The 19,790-nt window shown below is 38.5% G+C and overlaps 1 protein-coding gene across 3 annotated transcripts in view; it reads left to right on the top strand.

Moving 5' to 3' along the window:
• The window catches only part of acsl6 (acyl-CoA synthetase long chain family member 6), a 36,490-nt gene that overhangs the window by 14,965 nt on the left and 1,735 nt on the right, over window positions 1–19,790 (top strand). For all 3 annotated transcript variants that reach the window (XM_044140363.1, XM_044140365.1, XM_044140364.1), the window contains exons 3-20: window positions 1,100–1,214; window positions 2,355–2,419; window positions 4,308–4,409; window positions 4,501–4,600; window positions 5,652–5,830; window positions 7,775–7,807; window positions 8,254–8,305; window positions 10,845–10,918; window positions 11,103–11,180; window positions 15,836–15,970; window positions 16,495–16,629; window positions 17,112–17,207; window positions 17,476–17,548; window positions 18,709–18,797; window positions 18,938–19,054; window positions 19,152–19,295; window positions 19,412–19,513; window positions 19,596–19,667. In XM_044140363.1, the coding sequence (XP_043996298.1) occupies window positions 1,100–1,214; window positions 2,355–2,419; window positions 4,308–4,409; window positions 4,501–4,600; window positions 5,652–5,830; window positions 7,775–7,807; window positions 8,254–8,305; window positions 10,845–10,918; window positions 11,103–11,180; window positions 15,836–15,970; window positions 16,495–16,629; window positions 17,112–17,207; window positions 17,476–17,548; window positions 18,709–18,797; window positions 18,938–19,054; window positions 19,152–19,295; window positions 19,412–19,513; window positions 19,596–19,667 (1,761 nt within the window). The remainder of the gene's footprint in view (window positions 1–1,099; window positions 1,215–2,354; window positions 2,420–4,307; window positions 4,410–4,500; window positions 4,601–5,651; window positions 5,831–7,774; window positions 7,808–8,253; window positions 8,306–10,844; window positions 10,919–11,102; window positions 11,181–15,835; window positions 15,971–16,494; window positions 16,630–17,111; window positions 17,208–17,475; window positions 17,549–18,708; window positions 18,798–18,937; window positions 19,055–19,151; window positions 19,296–19,411; window positions 19,514–19,595; window positions 19,668–19,790) is intronic.

The following is a 19,790-nucleotide window of genomic DNA, read 5'->3' on the forward strand; positions in this document are numbered from 1 at the left end:
AACATTATTAAGGAAATGGGCTTGGAATGAAACATATAAGTAATTTTTAAACTAGAGGTGTCAATGTTAACTCTCTAATGGAGGCGATTAATCAGAAAATTTGAGTGCGTTAATATGACATAACACAGAGGGTTAGCTGGGTCACAGCAGCTCATTATGGACAACAAACAAAGTTTTATGTCAGTTGCTTGTCTGGACAAGGACAAGCAACTGTTGCCTCATCGCACAAATTTCCTAAGAAATCAATGGAGAGAAACATTTTAAAATTAATGTTTAAAACAAAATGGCTTCCTTTAAAACTTCCTGGATATAAAAACCCATCATTTCTGGTATTTTAATTGTTTGAAGTGGCACAGAAGGCTAGCATAGAGAACCATTCCTGGAAGAACCAAAACTGCACATTTATATTTCAAGCTTACAAAGTTAGGCTTAGTGATTAATCTCAGCGCCAGAGTTCGTTTAATATGATTCATTTTTTTAATCAATTAACATTTCCTAGTTTTTCTACTCCTGACTTTTATCACAAAAATGTTTCACTGTTATGTTGCAAACTGGTAGTGCTATTACCTTTCTCTGTAAACCCACATACCTGGGCTGACTTGTTTTATGCCGATTGAAATAATTCCACCCACTCTTGGTTCACCAAAACCAACACCTTCACCCAGCATCTGTTCTTCCACCGACACACCACAGACCTCTCACTGGCAGAATTTCACCCTGATGGCAAAAACTGTCAACCTCACCTGTGGCTTCCAAGTGTTTTTCTAGTTCCTTTTGTTAAGGTGTTTGAAGCAGCAACATGCCACAGAGTAACAGGCCGACATGGGGCAGATGATGAGTTTAAGGACGGTTGGAAGTTTCATAACCTTCCATCCTCTGCAGTTTTATCAATCTGAATGAGTCATTTAAACATAAGATTTTTTTTCTATTGTTCCTCATGAGAATGAAGTCTCAAAGCGAATAAAGATGTGTCAGCAGTATGACTCTGGGTGTCACACAGATTTCTGATAATATCAGAAAGATGAAGACATCAATAAACTTAAAGAGGATCTAAGTTTACTTTTATGTGTTTTTCTGCTTCTCTCTCTCTTTCTGTCAGCATGAAGATGGAGGTCGAAGATCCATGATGGGCGACCCGACCAGGTTGCTAACTCATTACCATGACGACGCCAGGACCATGTATGAGGTCTTTCAGAGAGGCCTGCATATATCCGGTGGGTGTGATGAAAGCTGAAGTCTGGGTACTCTTCTTATCCACACAGAAACCCTTCTTCTTATTCAGTGATGTAAACAGCAGAGCATTTATGTTTCTGTCTTTTTTATTTTGCCATAAAGTGAATTAAACTGACGTCGTTTGGTGAAGGTCGAGGGAAAATAAAACAGATTAGCCATTAAACAAGTGATTTTTATCATTAATTTCCAATGTCACCAGATCTTGGGCAGTGTGAGTCAGAAATTTTAATGGTGAAAATCGACTTTACCTCTCTGCAGGCGCAAAAAGAAAACACTAATTCACCAAAAATAGTGTTTTATCTTCTGAAAGAGATGGATGAGGTTTGCTGGAGATGTTTGGCCTACATAAAAATTACAAAAACAGGCAATGCAAAGAACATCTAAATATTCGTTTGCTACATTTTATTTATTTACATTCATATATAGCTCAGTAATTCCAGCACCTGGAAATGTGCATTTTGAACATCTAAAAGTGGATGTCAGGGAGAGACAAGTTTAAAAAACATTTACATTTATTTACAAAATGTTTAAATAATAAGTTGGTCCCAAAACAGAAGTCAACACAACAAACTTTAACTCTTGTTATAACACAAGAAACTCAAGCACAAGCTGACCTGGCAAACAAGACACGAGGAAAACTTATGTCTGATCAGGTTGATACAAAAAGATTAATACCAACTAACAAAAACTAAACTGACAAACAAACACTGGTCAGAATGGTGGTAATAGCAAACTTATAAAAGAACAGTTCAGAGCCATCTGCCTAAGGTAGAAATAAAACTAAACAATAATAAAAGGCAAATTCCCAGTCAGAGTGGTATGAGCCAGGTGGGTGGTTGTGCTGTTTAAAGAGAACTGCTGCAGCTGAGACACATTTTTATCAAATTTCAAAGTGTAGAGTTTTCTAGTTAAGTTAACTCAATATGTGCACTCCACAGAGTCAGGCTAATAAGAAATGATAAAGGTTATGGTGAAAATGCAAACCTAAAATTTCCCTTGATCAACTATCTGTTTAGGAATTAAAAATAAACAGTAAATAAAAACTAATAATTACTGTTCGGCCACTTGGCTGCTGTCACAGTGGAATAAAAAAATATTTAATATTTGTGTTTATTCCTCAGGCGATGGACCCTGCCTGGGCTCTCGACTCCCAAACCAGCCCTACAAATGGATGTCCTACAAAGAGGTGAACAATTCTACAACTGCCTTCAGTAGATCATTTTTATTGACGGTATTAAACTATTTAAAATATGTTCAGACTGTCTGATGGGCTATAAACTGGGTTATCAAGTAGTTGTGAAAGTCATGTGTAGCTTAGTCAGGGGGAATTATCTGGTGTGACTGTCAGGATTCTTAAATTGAGGCCAAACATGTTTCAGGTGTGATTAAGCCAAGTGAGTTACTAATGACTTAGTAACCAGATTAGTACCTGGTTTTACTGGTTTCACTCTATGAATGTTGCTGTAAAGCCTCAGTGATGCTAGTGGTGAGAGGAGAGTTCAGTTCTTGGCTTTGTTTCAGCTGCTGCAGACTTCACCTACATAAAATATTTTAGTTCTGATAAAAATATATATCACGTCTGCAGCCGCCTGGCTGCAGTCTGAGGAAGCAGAACCTGCCAACACATTTTTTCTTCCATTTTGTGCTGAAATATGCAAAACAAAAGGTTTGAAAAGGTGCCACAAAGTTTCTTCCACATTCATTGACAACCCCAATAAATTACACATTTAAAAGCCTTAAAATAGTCTCTGCATTTATTGTAGTAGCAGAAACTTTTTCACTTTGCATATATGTACATATATATATATATATATATATATATATATATATATATATATATATATATATATATATATATATATTTACATATATATATATATATATATATATATATATATATATATATATGCGTGTGTGTGTGTGTGTGTGTGTGTGTGTGTCCTTTTGACCAGCTGCCCTTTGTTTTGTACTTGTTGGCACTTACTGCTACTGTTAAGCAGGATATTTGTCTGTTTTAAAGAAGTACTTTTTGTCTTTCTTTTCAACCAGAGTTTTATTTGAGTCGGGGTGTGCTCCGGTGGCGTAGAGGGTAGCGCGCCCCACGTTTGGAGGCCTTCAGTCCTCGACGTGGCCGTCGCGGGTTCGATTCCCAGACCCGACGACATTTGCCGCATGTCTTCCCCCCTCTCCTTACCCCCTTCCTGTCAGCCTACTGTTGAATAAGGGACACTAGAGCCCACAAAAGACCCCCTGGTGGGGAAAAAAAAAAAAGTTTTATTTGAGTCAATCTCTGCAGCTGGAAAAGAAATATGATTTATTTTTTATTCCCAATTTATTTGAAAGATTTAAATAGTCTGTAGAGATTTAAATAGTCTGTAGATTCTTTTTCTTTATTTAGCAGCAGTTGATTTTTCTGTATTGCCTTTGTGAAGTAAGGGACTCGTATTACAGGGAATTTCACATGTGATCATGAAAGTTTCCTCAATTTCAAAAGTTAAAATTGGTCTGGTTTAATTTTTTTTCTGACTGCTGTAAGTATCCCACATGATTTGTGTTTAGGCCAAAGCAGAGCTGAAAACTTTCAGCATTCTGTTAAATACCCTCAACAGATTATCTCATGTTTTTGAAGTTGGCAAAATGTACATAATGATGACTTGAGGGAAATTTGACTTAGAGAAAGTAGGTAGAAATCTACAGTGAACATAAGAATTACGCCACCTCCAGCATTCATCTGTGACATCATGTTTCATAGGAGTATGGTGGGTGGAAATATATTTTCTTTCCCAGAAATTCCCAGAGCAGCAAAACAAATCCAGACTTGCCTGCGCTCACGTTTAGGAAGAAGCCGCTCTGTAATGGAATCATTAAGTAATCAAGTCAAGATGGAAAATAGCTTGTGGGGTTATGTCGAACAGTGACATGTCTGATCTAATTTTGTAAGCCTTTTTCCCCGAGTTTCAAAGTCATGGTTACTTTAGGACAGTCTATTTTTTTTACATAACAGACTAAACCTTGCTGAGTACCACCATATTAAATAGCAGTTAATAAAGACGATATAATCCGTCACTTTTCAGGTTTCTGCCCGAGCCGAACATCTGGGCTCAGGCCTTCTGCACCAGGGCTGCCAACCCAACCCCAACCAGTTCATTGGGGTGTTTGCACAGAACAGACCCGAGGTGAATACTCCTCTATATTTTTATTTTTTATATTTTTTGTGAAGAATCTCCTTTGGTTTGTTTGAGTTTAACTGTAAATGTTTGCTTTCAGTGGATCATCTCAGAGCTGGCTTGTTACACCTACTCCATGGTGGTGGTTCCCCTGTACGACACGCTTGGAGCAGACGCTATACGGTTCATCATTAACACTGGTAACAACACACACCTGTCAGTCATGGAAACACACTAGCATTGGTGCTGAACCTGCTGAGCTTTTAGGTATCAAATTCTGCTATTTCCTCATCAGATGGTGAATGAAATAACGTCATGGGAATCTCACAGATACAATATAGGCTCAGATTTTGAGACACCAACTGAAACCAAAGCAGGATTTACACTGAAGAGACATTTACACACCACTGCAGCCATTACACATAAAACCTACCAGGCCATAAGCTTTAAATCACAAAAGACTGAATAACTTGTTCATTTGATAAGATAAAATCTGATATGATCAAAGAATGTAGCAAAAAATCCCATATTTTTCTAACAGAATTGACTTATGACTCTTGTAATATTTATTATAAGTCAGATTTAAATCAGTTTAGCAGCTGATAAAGATTTTTACTGTTAAAGTCATGCAACTTAAATCAGCTGATTTTCCTTTACACTCACTACATGCCCAATGAAAACACACCACAACATGAACACAGTTACCACCACGTTCCTGTCACTTTTTTCTGTGAAGCAGTATCCTCACAACCCAGAGTTTTTACAACATCATTGCTATAGATATACATCAGGTGAAGCCATAATCTGCTGAAATATATTATCATCGACACTTTTCAATTGAGATACTGCACATACTGATATTGGAACGATAGAAATTTGACATATTATGCAACTTTATTCTAGCAGATTAACAATGCAGAAAAAAACCTTACGTTTACTAGTGACTTCCAAGTTTATGTCCATTTAAGTCCATTGTTGTCTTGATTGGGATGCTTCGACTTAAAGATGATCATAAACTGTAAACAAAGATGGAAGCAGGGAGATTGATGATTTATACTTAAAAAAAAAGGTTTTGTAGTGTTTCTCAAATGTAAAAGCAGAAGCATTGAGCTCCTATGCTAAAACTTTCTAGCATTACACTCCTGATCAATTACCAACCAATTATGCGTGTATTTCTTGTCCTTTTTTGTTTCTCATTTGGTTAAATTCACACAAGGCTTTGTTTGCACTTGTGTGCTTGTTTCGTTGTAGCTGATATCTCCATGGTAATCTGCGACAAAGTCGAAAAAGCTCAGGTTCTGTTGGCCAACGTGGAGCGAAAGGCAACACCAAAGCTGCAAAGAATCATTCTGATGGACGCCTTTGACTCTGAGCTCGAGACTCGTGGCAAAGCCTGTGGTGTCCATGTGCAGGCTCTGCAGGAAGTCGAGGTATGATAAACAGGAAGTAGCTCTAAACTGAGGCTCTGCAATGATAATTAGAACATTTTAGGTTCTTACAGGGAGATTCAACCCACATAGAAAATGATCAGTGTTTGATTTACCCCTCTTCTAAAAACAGAATCCTCTGGTGGTTTAGTGATACTTGATGTTTATCTATTTATCAATTTTAGTAAATACTTCACTGATTTGCCAAAAAAAATCTATCCTCCAGCTGCAGCTGATCCAGAATGCTGCTGCTGGCGTTCTCACTAAAACCAGGAAGCTAGAGCACATCACCCAGTTCTACAGAACGGACTTTAAACTACTGCTGGTAGTTTATAAATCACTGAATTAAAGACTCAGTTGTATCAACCTTCCAGACATCCCAGGCCTCATGGTTTAAGTCTACTTTGCATCCCCAGTTAGAATCAAACAAGTTGGGAGGATTCAGGTTTTATGCTCCACTAATCTGGAACAAACTTCCAGAAAACTGAGAAATGCTGAAACCCTGAATTACATCAGCTTGAGGCTAAAAACCATTTCCTTAAAGTTGCCTTTGATTAATGCCTGGAACATAGAATCAATTTTAGTCTTTATTACTGTTTTATGGTGACATTTGAGAAAACGTAATGTTTGTTTCTTGTTTGCTGGTTTATATTTTCATGTAAAGCACTTTGAATTCTCTGGTACTGAAATGTGCCTTGATTTACTGTACTACAGGTAATATATTAACTCTTCATAATGTCTCAGTACAAAGGTCAAAACATTATTTTTTTTGACAAAGATCAAATCTCAGAAGCTACACCACAAAACAAAACAAAAAATCCAAAATGTGCAAGTTTTTTATGGCCAGGCGCCTTAACCTTTTTTACTTTCTACACATTTCAGCTTGGAAGAATAAGTGGTTTTCTTAAGTTTTTAATCACTCTTTTCAGAGAATGTCAGAATATTCTCTTGTCTATGTTTTGAATTAAAATGTCTCAATTAATTCAGCTTAAATCCAAGTCACTTTATTTATATTCAGTTGATTCACATCACTGAGTCTAGTCTAATGTAATGAGTTGTTTTTCCTGTTGAAAGAGTGCAGCATTTTAAGGTCACCAAAAAGCTTAACAAACTGCTCATTTTAAAAGGGATAATGTTTGTAATCAGCTAAATTAACGGCAAAGCGTCTGAGCATATGTAGCTTTAAGAAGCCCTGATGTTTTCAGTCTGTCATTAAACATCGCAGGCCGAGTAAACCTTTGGATGCCTTCCCACAATAATGCCTGCAGCTAGATCGTACCTTTTATAGTCGAGTTACAGTCAAAAGTCTTTAGAAAGCACAGAGACAAAGAAACATGCCAAGAGAGGCAGACAAAACAATCAGATGTTAAGATTTTCTGCTGTTGGACTTGAATAAGCAGGATAAGCGTCTGCTTTGAATGGTTTATCAGCACCATTGCGCTACAGAATCTGATGAATGCAGGCCTCTTATGTTTTCAGCACCGACCGAGTCAACAGATGCGTTGTCATGGTTGCGTGTTTATGGGACTTTGTCAGCTCTGTTCATTCCTAAGAGCTAAAATTGGTTCAGAGACAGGTCGGACTGGATGGAGTCAGAACATTTACATGTTTGACTCAAATCGCATTTTCATGTTTTTGTAAGGAAAACCCTAGAAAACCATATGTTCAGGTAACAATCAGGCTTCAACTTCATCAAAAATGCTTACACAAAGGAGGCCTGCATGTTTGCTGACAATTTACCCACAAATGTATTCCTCATACCTACTAACCTATTAGAAGATAATAAAGTATATCCAAGTTATAGAATATTTTCTCTCACTTATAAAACTGCTGTGAAGCCATTAGAGAAAACTACTCCAAAGCAATGTTTTTTTGTTTTATTGTATAAATGTATGTTACTTTTTTTGTTTTGAGTAACCGTTTTTATTTATTTATTCTTTCCAACAGGCTCTGGGCAGGGAGCACCACAGAACACCTATAGTAAGTACAAATTGAAAGAGCTGCTAAACCTAACCCATCTAACCCATCTTATATATTTTGTATACATGTTGGTTTTCTTGGAGAAAAAGGAAAAATCTAACTTTGAGCGAGTTGTATAATATTTTATTTTACATTGTCCTATATGATCTCCTTTAGGTAGTACTGATGGAAAGTTGTTGCACACGTCTGTTTTGACAGCTGGTACACCTGCACAGCCAGGTTGTGTTGACAAGCGAACAATGAGCGGTTAATACCGAGCGTTAACCACCTGTGCCTCTACAGTTTTAAAATGTTTTAAAATGAGATAAAGGAAAAGCAATACATCCTGTGTGTTTTTTTATAATTTTTTATCAATCTTGACCACGAAGCCTGAATGCTCTTCTAACAGTATAGTTTACAAAAAAATGGAAAATAGAGAACGTTTTATTGTTTTTTTATCTCAACAGCCGCCGGCCCCTGATGATCTGTCCATCGTGTGTTTCACCAGTGGAACAACAGGTGATATTTGGTGCAGCATATGTTGTATGCCTTTTCTTTGCTATCCCAGGACTATTTTTCTCTATATAATTGTTGCTATTTTAAAGTGACAGGTTAATTAACAAAATAAGTAAATACGTACAACGCCACCAAACTGTCACCCCTACTGACTAGATATAAAAATCTGTGCAAAATGCAACTTTTAGTCAAGTTTATCTATTTAGTAGGGGAGACAGAAAAGTTACAAGCTGGAAGATAAAACAAGCTGTAGAAACATGAAAGTGCCCAAAAAGTGTCTGCAAATGTTTGTGCTTAAATAATTAAATTAGCTTATTGGCTCTAATCGATTCCTGATCACTTACGTTTCTTTCTTCTGGGTGCCTTTGTGTTTATTTGCAATTTTTTAAAAGTTTAACCAAGTAAACTATTTTGTTTTTCTTTTCACAAAATAGCTGAAGCTCAGAAGAGAAAATGTCTCTGAAAATGAATTAGTTTGATTTAGATCTGGACTTTGACTGGGCCATTCTAGAATTAGATCTAATGAATGACAACTTTTAAGTTTCCTTTGGGATCAATGAAGTATTTTTAAATTTTGAATTGAATTTGAACAATATTTTTTGAAATAAGCATTTACCTTCTGCTTCACAATTTGACATACTGTGTGTGAGTGTCATCTGAAATCCAAATAAAATACACAAAAACATTGTATTGTATTCTTGAATCAGAACAGAAATATTAACATTTGTAATAAAAAGAGCAGGTAATATGTTAGTAAGCTTATGACTGGTGTTGCATTGGACAGAGAGGAGGAAGATGAACCAGCTGCCCTGTGTTTTCTACTTGTTGACACTTTGCCACTTACTGAAAAGTGCATGTACAACAGGCTGTGTGCAGAAATAAATGACAGAAGAGAAAAGCGCTTATTTGCGTGAACACATGCAGTTTATGAATCATTTATGTGGCGTCTGTTAAATTAAGTTTTTGTTGTTCGTATCTGGTATCTTAAGTGGGGGTTTCCTGTGCCCTCAGGGGCTTTGAGAAACCGGAACACTGACTCAAATATTGCCATTTTTTGTGCTTTTACTTGTCAGCAGACCCAGCAACAGAACTCTGAAATAATGACAAAATAATAAGATTTAAAGAGAAGAGAATCCCCTACATCATATGGTAACTGTAACACTGGCATTTACTGTAAACCCAACTTGTTCAGAGCAGCAGAATGAGATAGTAATGACTGCACGATTTGCTCTCCCTTTTTAAATAAAACCTTGACTCTGGATCGACCACCTACATGTGTTATCATGTCAGATGGCGGGAAAATCATGTGAGAAAAAAGCGCTGCTGCTTTTTAGGGAAGTCTTGGCCCGCAGCAGCACCTCCCGCTCAAGCCAACAAAGAGGTTATTTGAGGACCCAGTGGTATCGGTTTACAACAGACTTTGACCTCCGCAAGCTTCCTCTGTTGTAAACGTCGCCACCTACTGGTAACGGCATAAAACTGCATCTGCCTTAAGTTTTGTTTTCCAGACATCATCCAGCGTTTCTCACAAATGCTTTCCGGCTGTGTTGCGACATCGCCTCTCTTCTTTGCAGGATATTGCGAGTGGTTACAGCTGCAGGGCACAGCTTTAGGAAAGGGAAACCATTCATTTAAAACTCTCTGCTTTCTCGAATGTGAGTCAGGAGATGAAATGTGGTATTACTGAATTAGGAGCAAATTTTTCTTTAAGGGTTTGTAAAAATGTCAGGAAGAAAGTTTGTGGCATTTTTGGACTCGAATTTAAATGTGTCACTTAACTGTGAAGTGAAAAGAAGATAATACATGTTGGTTACATTTCTGTATAAAATCTTAAAAGTGTGGCATGCATTTCTTTGCATGCCACAAAGAAATGCATGCTCCTGAAATAAATTCAGGAGCTTGAATTTATTTCAAGCTCCTGAAATAAATTCCCCCAGAAACAGAATGAGGAGGAAATGGTGAAATGAATGTAATCAAGTGAGCGATAGCCAGCTGCTTTAACCTGTAGGTGATGTCAATGGAAACATGGTTGCACCAACGCATGTCTTCAGGCTGTTTCTGAGCTGATCTATCCAAATGAAGCTACATTGATGTTATGAAAATTTGACGGTAGCTTTTAGATTTTATGTATTGTGGATGAAAACTTTCAATAATTTGCACAGTATTAAGCTCACCGATCATTTCTCCTGCTGCAATAATTCGTCTCAACATAGTTAAAGTGTCACATTTATTCAGTTTCATTACACTCTGCAGTATGATATCATAAAAGTTCAACACCTGAAACCGGGCCCAGAAAGTCCCAGAAAAACAAAGTCAGTGTTAAGTTCCCACTTCTTTGGAATGACTGTCATCCACCTGAATGGCTCAGAAACGTTTTACCTCATATCATTTTTGGCTGGTGGCCACTACACATTGTGCTGCTATCAAATATTATAAATTCAGATTCCTTTAAAGTGTTTTCTGACACCAAATTTGGATAAAACTCCAGTGAATTTCTTTGAATAGCTTATTGTTCTCTTATACCATGTGCTTTCTTCCTCAGGTAACCCCAAGGGAGTTATGCTCACCCATGGAAACGTGGTGGCAGATTTTGCAGGATTCCTTAAAGTCACAGATGTGAGTTATTCTCTTTCCTCATTCCTTTGGTGCCAGTTCAGTCTAATGAGTCCAAAGTGTGTTTGTTAAATACAGGTGAATCATTTTCATTTTAAAAAAATCCTTTTTTTTTTACTTGAGATTTCTTGGGAATATCATAGGAAAATCATCTAAGCGCTTCCTTCCTTCCTTGTGTGTCCTGCAGACAGTCATTTTTCCAAATCAAGACGATTGCCTCATCTCCTTCCTGCCGCTGGCTCACATGTTTGAGAGACTAATTGAGGTAAAGGGGCCGACGAGAGGACTGTGGGAGTAGGAATGTAATGGTTGTGTGTAGGAGTTTCAGGATGTTAGCGTGGGCATAGGAAGAATGTTTTTATGGAAGGTGGGTAGCTGCATGCTGGGGTGAGACTAAGAAGCTACACGCCCCTTTCCTTTCAACCTCCTCAAGTTTCGCTTTCCAGCTTCCAAAGTTAATGCCACAGGAGTGACCGTTCCAGTAGTTTGTACCCACTGAAGGGCAGGTTACATTATTTTGATGTCTGCAGAAGAGCATACACACACACACACACACACACACATACACACACACACCAATCCACCAGTTAGTTTTCAGTTTCAGATTTACTCAGTGTTTTTGCTGATCTATTGTGGCTTGGAAAAAGGAGAATGCTTTCCAATGCTTTAAATGTCTAGAGATTTGTCATACTCATGGCATCCAAAAAGTGAACAGTGGATGCCTTTTATTCTCTAGTACACTTTAAAGGACAACATGTCTGAAAAATGTATCATATGACGTTTCATATCAGTCGATATTAGTTATTTGTTACTGGTCACGGGATCTTTCCTGTTTCATTCAGTACCCTCTCAAGCTGTTGATCTTATTTTCTCTCTTCACTTCACCGTTGTTGTTTATTTTTAAGCAGTTATGAGAAACATTAAACTGCTGCTGCGCAAGTTATGGTGCGTTGACCTCCAACACGTTTTGCGCGTCAGTCTTGTCTGGTTCACCTTCATCGTCTATGTGGAGGCACGCCGAGGGCCCGCTGCGGCACGTCTAGCATGGCGCCATTTGTTGGACGCATCAGGCGCATTCAACACGTCCGACAAATAGGCCGGCAACGGAAAACAACGGCTGGAGCGATTTGGACGCGCCCTCGACGCGCCTCCACATAGACTTTGAACATAAACCAGATACTTGAAATGCGTTTGGTGTGAACTCACCATCATCTGCATTCAAAGTGCACATGCATCGAACTTGAAGCGTCGGGTGCGTTTCTGACGCGTGGGGAATGTTACGCCTGTTCACCCAGTCCTCCAGATTTGCCATAAATAATGTGACCATGAACACACCCCAGTGTTGCCATCCCAGTCTTAAGTTTTTTGCAGCTTCCGAACAGGTTTTTATTGTATTGCTTTGCATTTAACTCCATCCACACATGACCAGGTTTTACAAGTTTGATGAAAAGTTCCACTTTGTTTTCACTTGATATGAACATATGAGTCAAAGGATCTTCTTCCATGTATTTGGTGTTTTCTCTACATGGTGTATGGGACTTCTTATAGTTTTGTTCTTGCTAATTTTAAATAAAAGAAAGATGTTAGGAGTAGTTTTCTACAGATTTTCCCACCTGATCTGTGGATTTCTGCTACTTCTCCAGAGTTTATTCAACTTGGTAAATTTACAGTTGTACCATCCTCTTTACATTTTTGCCTGGTGAATTAAATGGATCTCTGTGGATATCAAAAGTTTGAACAAGCTTGTTATGTAAACTAACTCTACTTAACACTTCACCACAACTTTACTCCTCACCAGTCTGCTGTGTACCTCTGTCTTCATTATGTTATGTGTTTAAAATGTTTCCCAACAAACCTCTGAGGTTTTCACTGAACTGTTTTCATAGATTTCAGTGGTTGGCTGGGTAAAGAAGGCCGACATGCATCTTCTGAGGCGTGAATGCAGTTTGAGATCTTATAATAAGACCTTAACAAATGACCCACATCCTGTACAGAACACATGTTGCTGTTTTGTTCAGCTGCCATCACACTTAATGCATAGTCATTAGCTGTTAGAAAAAAACTAGCTGCTTTAGCAGAGTTGTTTTGAAAAGCTCTGCTGATTACAGTAAGCCGACCCGTTCCAGACAAAAAAAATGTCTTTTACTTATTGCTGTTTAGTTTTGACGTTTTTATCTGAGATGTTGACATGACTGCTGACCTCAAAAACAGACAAGCAGGTTTTAAGAGACATCTGAGGGTGCTTGCCAGTCCACATTTCTGAATTTGCATATGGATTGTTTGTTGCATCACATTTCAGCAACCGGTTGCACACCCAGACATGAACCATTTACAGTGACAGCTTAAAACCGTGTTGCAATACCTTTCCTGTTATCCATTTTTAATTTTTCTGGAGATTAAGGGAATTTGTTTTTATCCTGTGTCAATCCAAGATGCAATTTTTGTTAGAAATATAAAGGTGTGTGTGCGTGTGTGTGTGTGTGTGTGTGTGTGTGTGTGTGTGTTTTATGATTATGTCAGTTTGTGTAGCATGTGGCTGAGTATGCAGGCATGCTGCACAGGAGTGTTGTCAGAGGCGTGAGACCCAGACACAGGAAACCACCTAACTTCCCCAGAGATCTGTATTTCGGGTCACACGATAAAGCGACTTCAGCAATGTCGCACTAACATGCAGCGGTGCAGTTCTATGCCCTCAGACGTCCTGAGAAGCCGGATGAAAACCTTTTTATTATTATCATTCGACAGAAACCAAAGTTTAAATTGTTAATAAATATTTCAAATAAACCTATATTCCTGTGTGAGGGGTTAGCTATGTGTGCATGAAGTTGGAAATAAAAAGCATCAGCTGGAAATGTGCTCAGCTGAAACTGACTGACTTCCTACGCTGCTGATTTGAGTTGCTGCCTGACAGAGTTTGTTTCCAATACTTTTTAAAATGGCTTGAGAAGTTGTTCAACACAACAGTTTTGTTGAGTTTTTGCAAAGAAAAGTGTATTGTTTCATGTTCAGCAAAACAAAGGAAAAATGCCTTTTGTTTGGTTGCCTGATGCCAGGTTGTCGCAGCAGGGTGGCGGTTCTTAAAGGTTACAATTAAAATGACAAACACACCTGAATTAAAGGGGCGGGGCATAGTGCCATTTTGTAGCACAATCAAATAACTGTTGCTTTCTGTTGTTGTAAAAATGCCAAGGATATCCAACATCATAATTTGACACCTTGAAATTAGGCCTCTGTCTCTTTAAGAAGCTCATGCTCTTTCATAATTAGTGACTGCGTGATGTCTTTGTATTGCAAAGCACTTTGAATTGCATTGTTGCTGAAATGTGCTGTAAATAAATTTAAAGTCGTAACTTGTAACTTTTATTACAACAATATTTATTACATATTTGTTGAAATGGTCACAATGTGGTGACAGAATGGTATGAGACAGATAAACTGAAAACAGAGATCTCTGCTGCCTTCTCCCAGTGCTCCCAGTGATAACTGGAAGCAACTAATCAGAGCCAGGAGGCGGGTCTTAGCACTGTCAGTCACAATCTCCTGTAGCACTGCTCATCCCCCACAGTAGCAGCTAATGTTCTGGCGCTCAGGCTAGTTAGCTTAGCAACCGATGTCGGTGGATAAACAGTTCTTGGCACTTTTAGCAGTGAGTACATGTGAATGATTGACAGCTGTAAGACCCTCCTCCTCCCTTTCATTGGTTGTTTTTGGTGCATTTCTTCAGACGGTGACACTAGCTCAGGGAGCAAGTGGAGCAAATAGATTTTTTTCACAGATTATCACTACATGTTGGTAGTTTCAACAAATATGTAAAAAGCATATTCTTCTTAAAAGTTACATACTGCAGCTTTAGCATCACAACTATTTTTGTCCATTAAGCAGTTTAAACCTCTGGACTAAGAAATAGTTCTTATGACGAGACACGCTACCACCTAGTGTTTGCTAATTGCTGCTGTTGCTAGTCTTGAGGAGCTGTGTGGGGCAAGGCGCAGTGGTTCTCTGTGAGGCTGGAGGTGCTTTGTGGAAACAAGCATTTAGAAATCCCTGAATGGTTGCAAAAAGAAATTCAGTGATTCCTCAAACATGCATGACGGAATCACAGCGACTCTGGGTTTGGTTTTGAGGAAGGAATATCATAACAACATGATGTGAAGCTAAAATAATCCTTGATTTTACATAATAAAAAGTGGGCTCTGGGAACTAGGGCACTTGGTTTTCAGTAAAGAGTACTCACAAAAATTCCAAGTATGCAAAAGTTCCTCACTGTGACTTAGATTTACAATAATAATTACGTTAACGCAGCAGCGTCCTTTACCCACATAAAGTGATAAGACAACTGAAACAGCATGTTTAGCTTCCTCTTTTGACAAAATGCCATGAAACTTGTGAGTGTGGTAATCAAAGCCATGACATTTACAACAAACGTGATGACATTAGCACAAACTGGCATCTGTGTGAATGTCCAAGAACGTTTATCAGAAGTAGTGAGGTTCCTTTGGGGTTTTCTTAAAGTTCTGGCATTACAGACACAAAATAAAAGCTTTTAGTGTTATTATTTGAAATTGGAAGGGAAAATACTTTTTACTAATTTTGTAGTTTTACACGGTTTGTACTGCTAAATAAAATCCAGTACAAATGAAAATCCAAACCTAAAATAAAAACTTTTAAGTCATTTAGTGTTATTTTATGTGTTAAAATAAACACAAAGAAGCAAATTGTTCTATACTGCTAAATGAAATCCATTGCAGCCAAGATTTTTCAGAAGTAACTTAACCAGTAAATATTGTGAATACGCTAAATTTATTTGATCTTCTGTTTCTGTGATATTTGTTTTACACTTCTTGCACTATAGGATTAACAGACTGAATAACAGACACCTGAACTTTAGGATAACTGTGTTTGTCTTGTCCATGGGTGCAGAATGTGGTCTACTGCCACGGAGGTCGGATCGGCTTCTACCAGGGAGACATCCGGCTTCTGCCCGACGACATGAAGGCCCTGCGGCCAACCATTTTCCCCGTGGTGCCTCGGCTGCTCAACCGCATGTACGACAAGGTGAGGTGAACAAACATGGAAAGGCTTTTTTTAAGCTGTGGGCAAACAAATAAGCTCACACAGTTCTATGCTAATCTTATTTTTCAAGCTCTTGTATTTTATTCCAATTCTGTCACCATGTTTTATCTGTTCAGTTTAGTAAGTTGGAAAAAATGTAAGTCGTTAACCCTCATTAAACAATCCACGGTCATTTTTGACAAATTTTTATTTTAGCTTTATATTTTTCTCAGTAGAAACTATTAATATTGCCTTATGTTTCAGTGGTTTTAGCACAACCTGAACTTTGTGAATTTCCTCTTATTTTTTCCTTTTAACTATACTGAGATTGCATATTAGACTTTGAGTCACATAAAAACAAAGTCTGAGTTGGAAAAGTGTTTTAATTATTTCATCGTTAAACCTACAAACATTCACAACAAATGGTTTTTGTTATTTACAATGACAACCTTTAGTGCTGTTAGAGCCAGTGGAAAAACAAACAGCCAGGCTGCGCCTAGCTGAACATAAGTGTTTTTTATTTTCAGATTTTTAGCCAGGCTAACACCCCGGTGAAGCGCTGGCTGCTCAACTTTGCTGCCAAGAAAAAAGGAGCCGAAGTCAGCAGAGGCATCATTCGCAATGACAGCATCTGGGACAAAATCTTCTTCAGTAAGATTCAGGTAAATAATCTTATTGGGACGAGATGAAATCAGACATTCCCACTCACTCTCACCCCAATTATAGTTTGATTCCCCTAAGCACAATGCAGACGCTCCGTCTCAATCCTAACATGTGGCTAAACTTGTCCAGAGAGTAAGAATGAAACCAGCATAAAAACACAGATTCCCTTTGGCGCTGCAGCCCACAAACCTTACCCTGAAACAGTTCCCTGAAGTTGTTTCAGTTTTAGAGTGGCATCCAGAAAGAAAACATGTTTGAACTGTGCCTTCCATATTTATTGTCTGGGAAAGTTGGTTTCAGAAACTGTAAAAATAAATTCATCTCTTATCCCATTAACATCATTTCAAAATGGAACATTTTTGAAAAGCTCCTGTTTTGTGGTAAAAGCTAGATAAAAAATACTTGGTGAGACTTTGTGTTTTTGTAGTGCAAACATGGCTAAGATTTCTGTGTCTCATGAATATTGTCCATTTTGGTTCAGGCCAGCCTGGGAGGAAGGCTCAGGATGATTATAACTGGAGCGGCTCCTACCTCACCCAGCGTCCTGAGTTTCCTCAGAGCAGCTCTAGGTTGCCAGGTCAGACACGCCCTCACAAACAACAATATTTACAATAAATGAACCAGTCTGACATAGTTAAAGACCATAGAGGACATAAAGGTGCAGAAAATGGTCACATTTATCAAAAGGAAGAAGAAAGAAGAAGTCCTCAGTCTGGGTTCTGCAACACAAACTGACCCAAACTGTTTACCATGACAACGTCGATCATCCACAGACTCTTTATTCTAAACAACAGGAAGACACTTCCCACTTCTCTTTTCTCAGCATTTCCCATGTTCCTGTGTAGGTATATGAGGCATATGGACAAACGGAGTGCACAGCTGGCTGTACCTACACCACACCTGGAGACTGGACCTCAGGTGAGGCCCATCTCTAATCTCAAACCAATGAACTGTTTCCTCCAACCAGAGGTCAAAAGGTGATGACAGTGACGAGTAATCAATGTCAAAAGTTGGATGAAGGTCATGGTATGAACTCTGCTGTGGCTCTGTGAGCTGCTTTGATTTCCACTCTCACAGTGAGGATTGCGTGGGCGTCACTGTGGCGCAACATCTCAGACACTCGCTGTATTTCTTCTTCTCCAAGTTTCTACTTGGATACTTTACGGCTGGGAAAAAAATGAGAGAGTGAGTGTGGGAGAGCGAGGATGTCTATATCCGTTTTTCTAAAGAAGGGAAAAGGGAGAGGCCCGATGAATCTGGTGGAGATGAAAGAGCTGCTCAGCCTGCTCGCTCAGGTGGTTTCCCACATCTACAGAGGACCAGAAGCATCTATGATTGCCCCCATTATGCTCTATTGTTGTACACAAATTATCTTTGTCATATTAACACAAATAAATGCTTTGGAGTTGCATGTACAACTTAAACCAGCCAACGTTTCTGCCGTTGATTTGAGATTACATCCTACCTATACAGTAAATACATTGGCCTTATTGACGCTGCATATAATAAGACATTTTAAATTTTAATATTTCTGAGCTGGAAAAGAAATATTGAGTTTGTCATTCATTTTCAATTTCTCAATTAGGATTTTAAAACTCTTTTTAGAAGTTTTGTGTTGCTGAAATATATATAAACTGTGTGACAGGTGAGGCTTAGACAATGCACAGTATCTATATGACACATTCTGACAGTACATCTAATTTATACTGTATATTTATCTAATAACTCCTCAGATGACTTCTTTTAGGGGGAAAACTGAAAAAAATATATATAGTTTGTTGCTGCAACAGGTTGTCTGAACAATAAAACATTTTACACAAGAACCTGTAGCTGCTTTAAAGTATAATGTAATTAAAGGTTTCTGCAGTCATGCCATGAAAAGGATTATATAACTTGTCTGTGCTTCAACATGTTTTGAGCCTGGACTGCTGCACAAACCAAGTATAAAGCCAGTGTAACATCGCCCCCTGCTGTTCAATTTTCAAATATATATATTTTTTGTTTTTAATGGTAAGCAGAAATAGTTTCCTAAAACTGTTAAAAACTTCACCTGACAGTTTTTCTCTCCTGATTTTTAGGTCATGTTGGCGCTCCACTGCCATGTAACCTCATTAAACTGGTGGATGTTCCTGAAAAGAACTACTTTGCATCTAAAGGAGAGGGAGAAGTAAGCAAAGTATTGTTTTCCTGACAGAATAATAACATAACAAAATGCTTATTTGAATCATATGCAAAGTTTAATTTAAATTACTCAGGTCACTGACTTTCATTTCAAGTTTAATAAGTTTTCCATCTGAACTCTTTCAGGTCTGCGTGAAGGGACCAAACGTGTTCAAAGGCTACCTCAAAGACCCAGAGAGAACAGCCGAGACGCTGGACGCAGACGGTTGGCTCCACACCGGAGACATCGGCAAATGGTTACCTGTACGTTACATAAATCTAACACCGAGCTCTGCAGCTGCATCATACAGAGACGCTCCAAAAGGTGTTGAGGTTCTGTTCGCTTTGTCATCCGGTGTAGAACGGCACGCTGAAGATCATCGACAGGAAAAAGCACATCTTCAAGCTGGCACAGGGCGAGTACATCTCCCCTGAGAAGATCGAGAACATCTACATCAGGAGTGAACCGGTGGCGCAGCTCTACGTTCACGGCGACAGTCTGCAGGTACGACGGCGAACCTTCCTATCAAATTCACAGAGTTTCATTTGTAGCTTCTCCTCTAGAATCCTTTGGCTGTTCTGTTTTTTAATCTCTTGGATTGATGTGACTGCTTCTTCCAGTCCTGTTTGGTGGGAATCGTGGTTCCTGACCCTGAAGTGATGCCTGAGTGGGCCAAGAAGAAAGGCATTCTGGGAACTTACAAAGACCTTTGTAAAAACACTGTAGGAAAACTTCTGCAAACATTCATTCTAAATGATTCTACAGCTAATCTAAATGTAACACTTATGCATTCTGTGTTAACAGGAATTGAAGAAGGCTATCCTTGAAGATTTGGTGCGTCTGGGCAAAGCTAATGGCCTCCTATCGTTTGAGCAGGTAAAACGTTTCCACACGTTACCAATAACCAAATGAACTCCAAAATTCTTTGAAACCTGCAAACATTTTTCTCTGCAAAAAGTAAAAAGTCAAATTAAAGTTTGCAGATGCAATTACAGGACA

The sequence above is a fragment of the Gambusia affinis genome, linkage group LG15, assembly GCF_019740435.1.
Source record: "Gambusia affinis linkage group LG15, SWU_Gaff_1.0, whole genome shotgun sequence".
In the NCBI taxonomy this organism is placed as follows: domain Eukaryota; kingdom Metazoa; phylum Chordata; class Actinopteri; order Cyprinodontiformes; family Poeciliidae; genus Gambusia; species Gambusia affinis.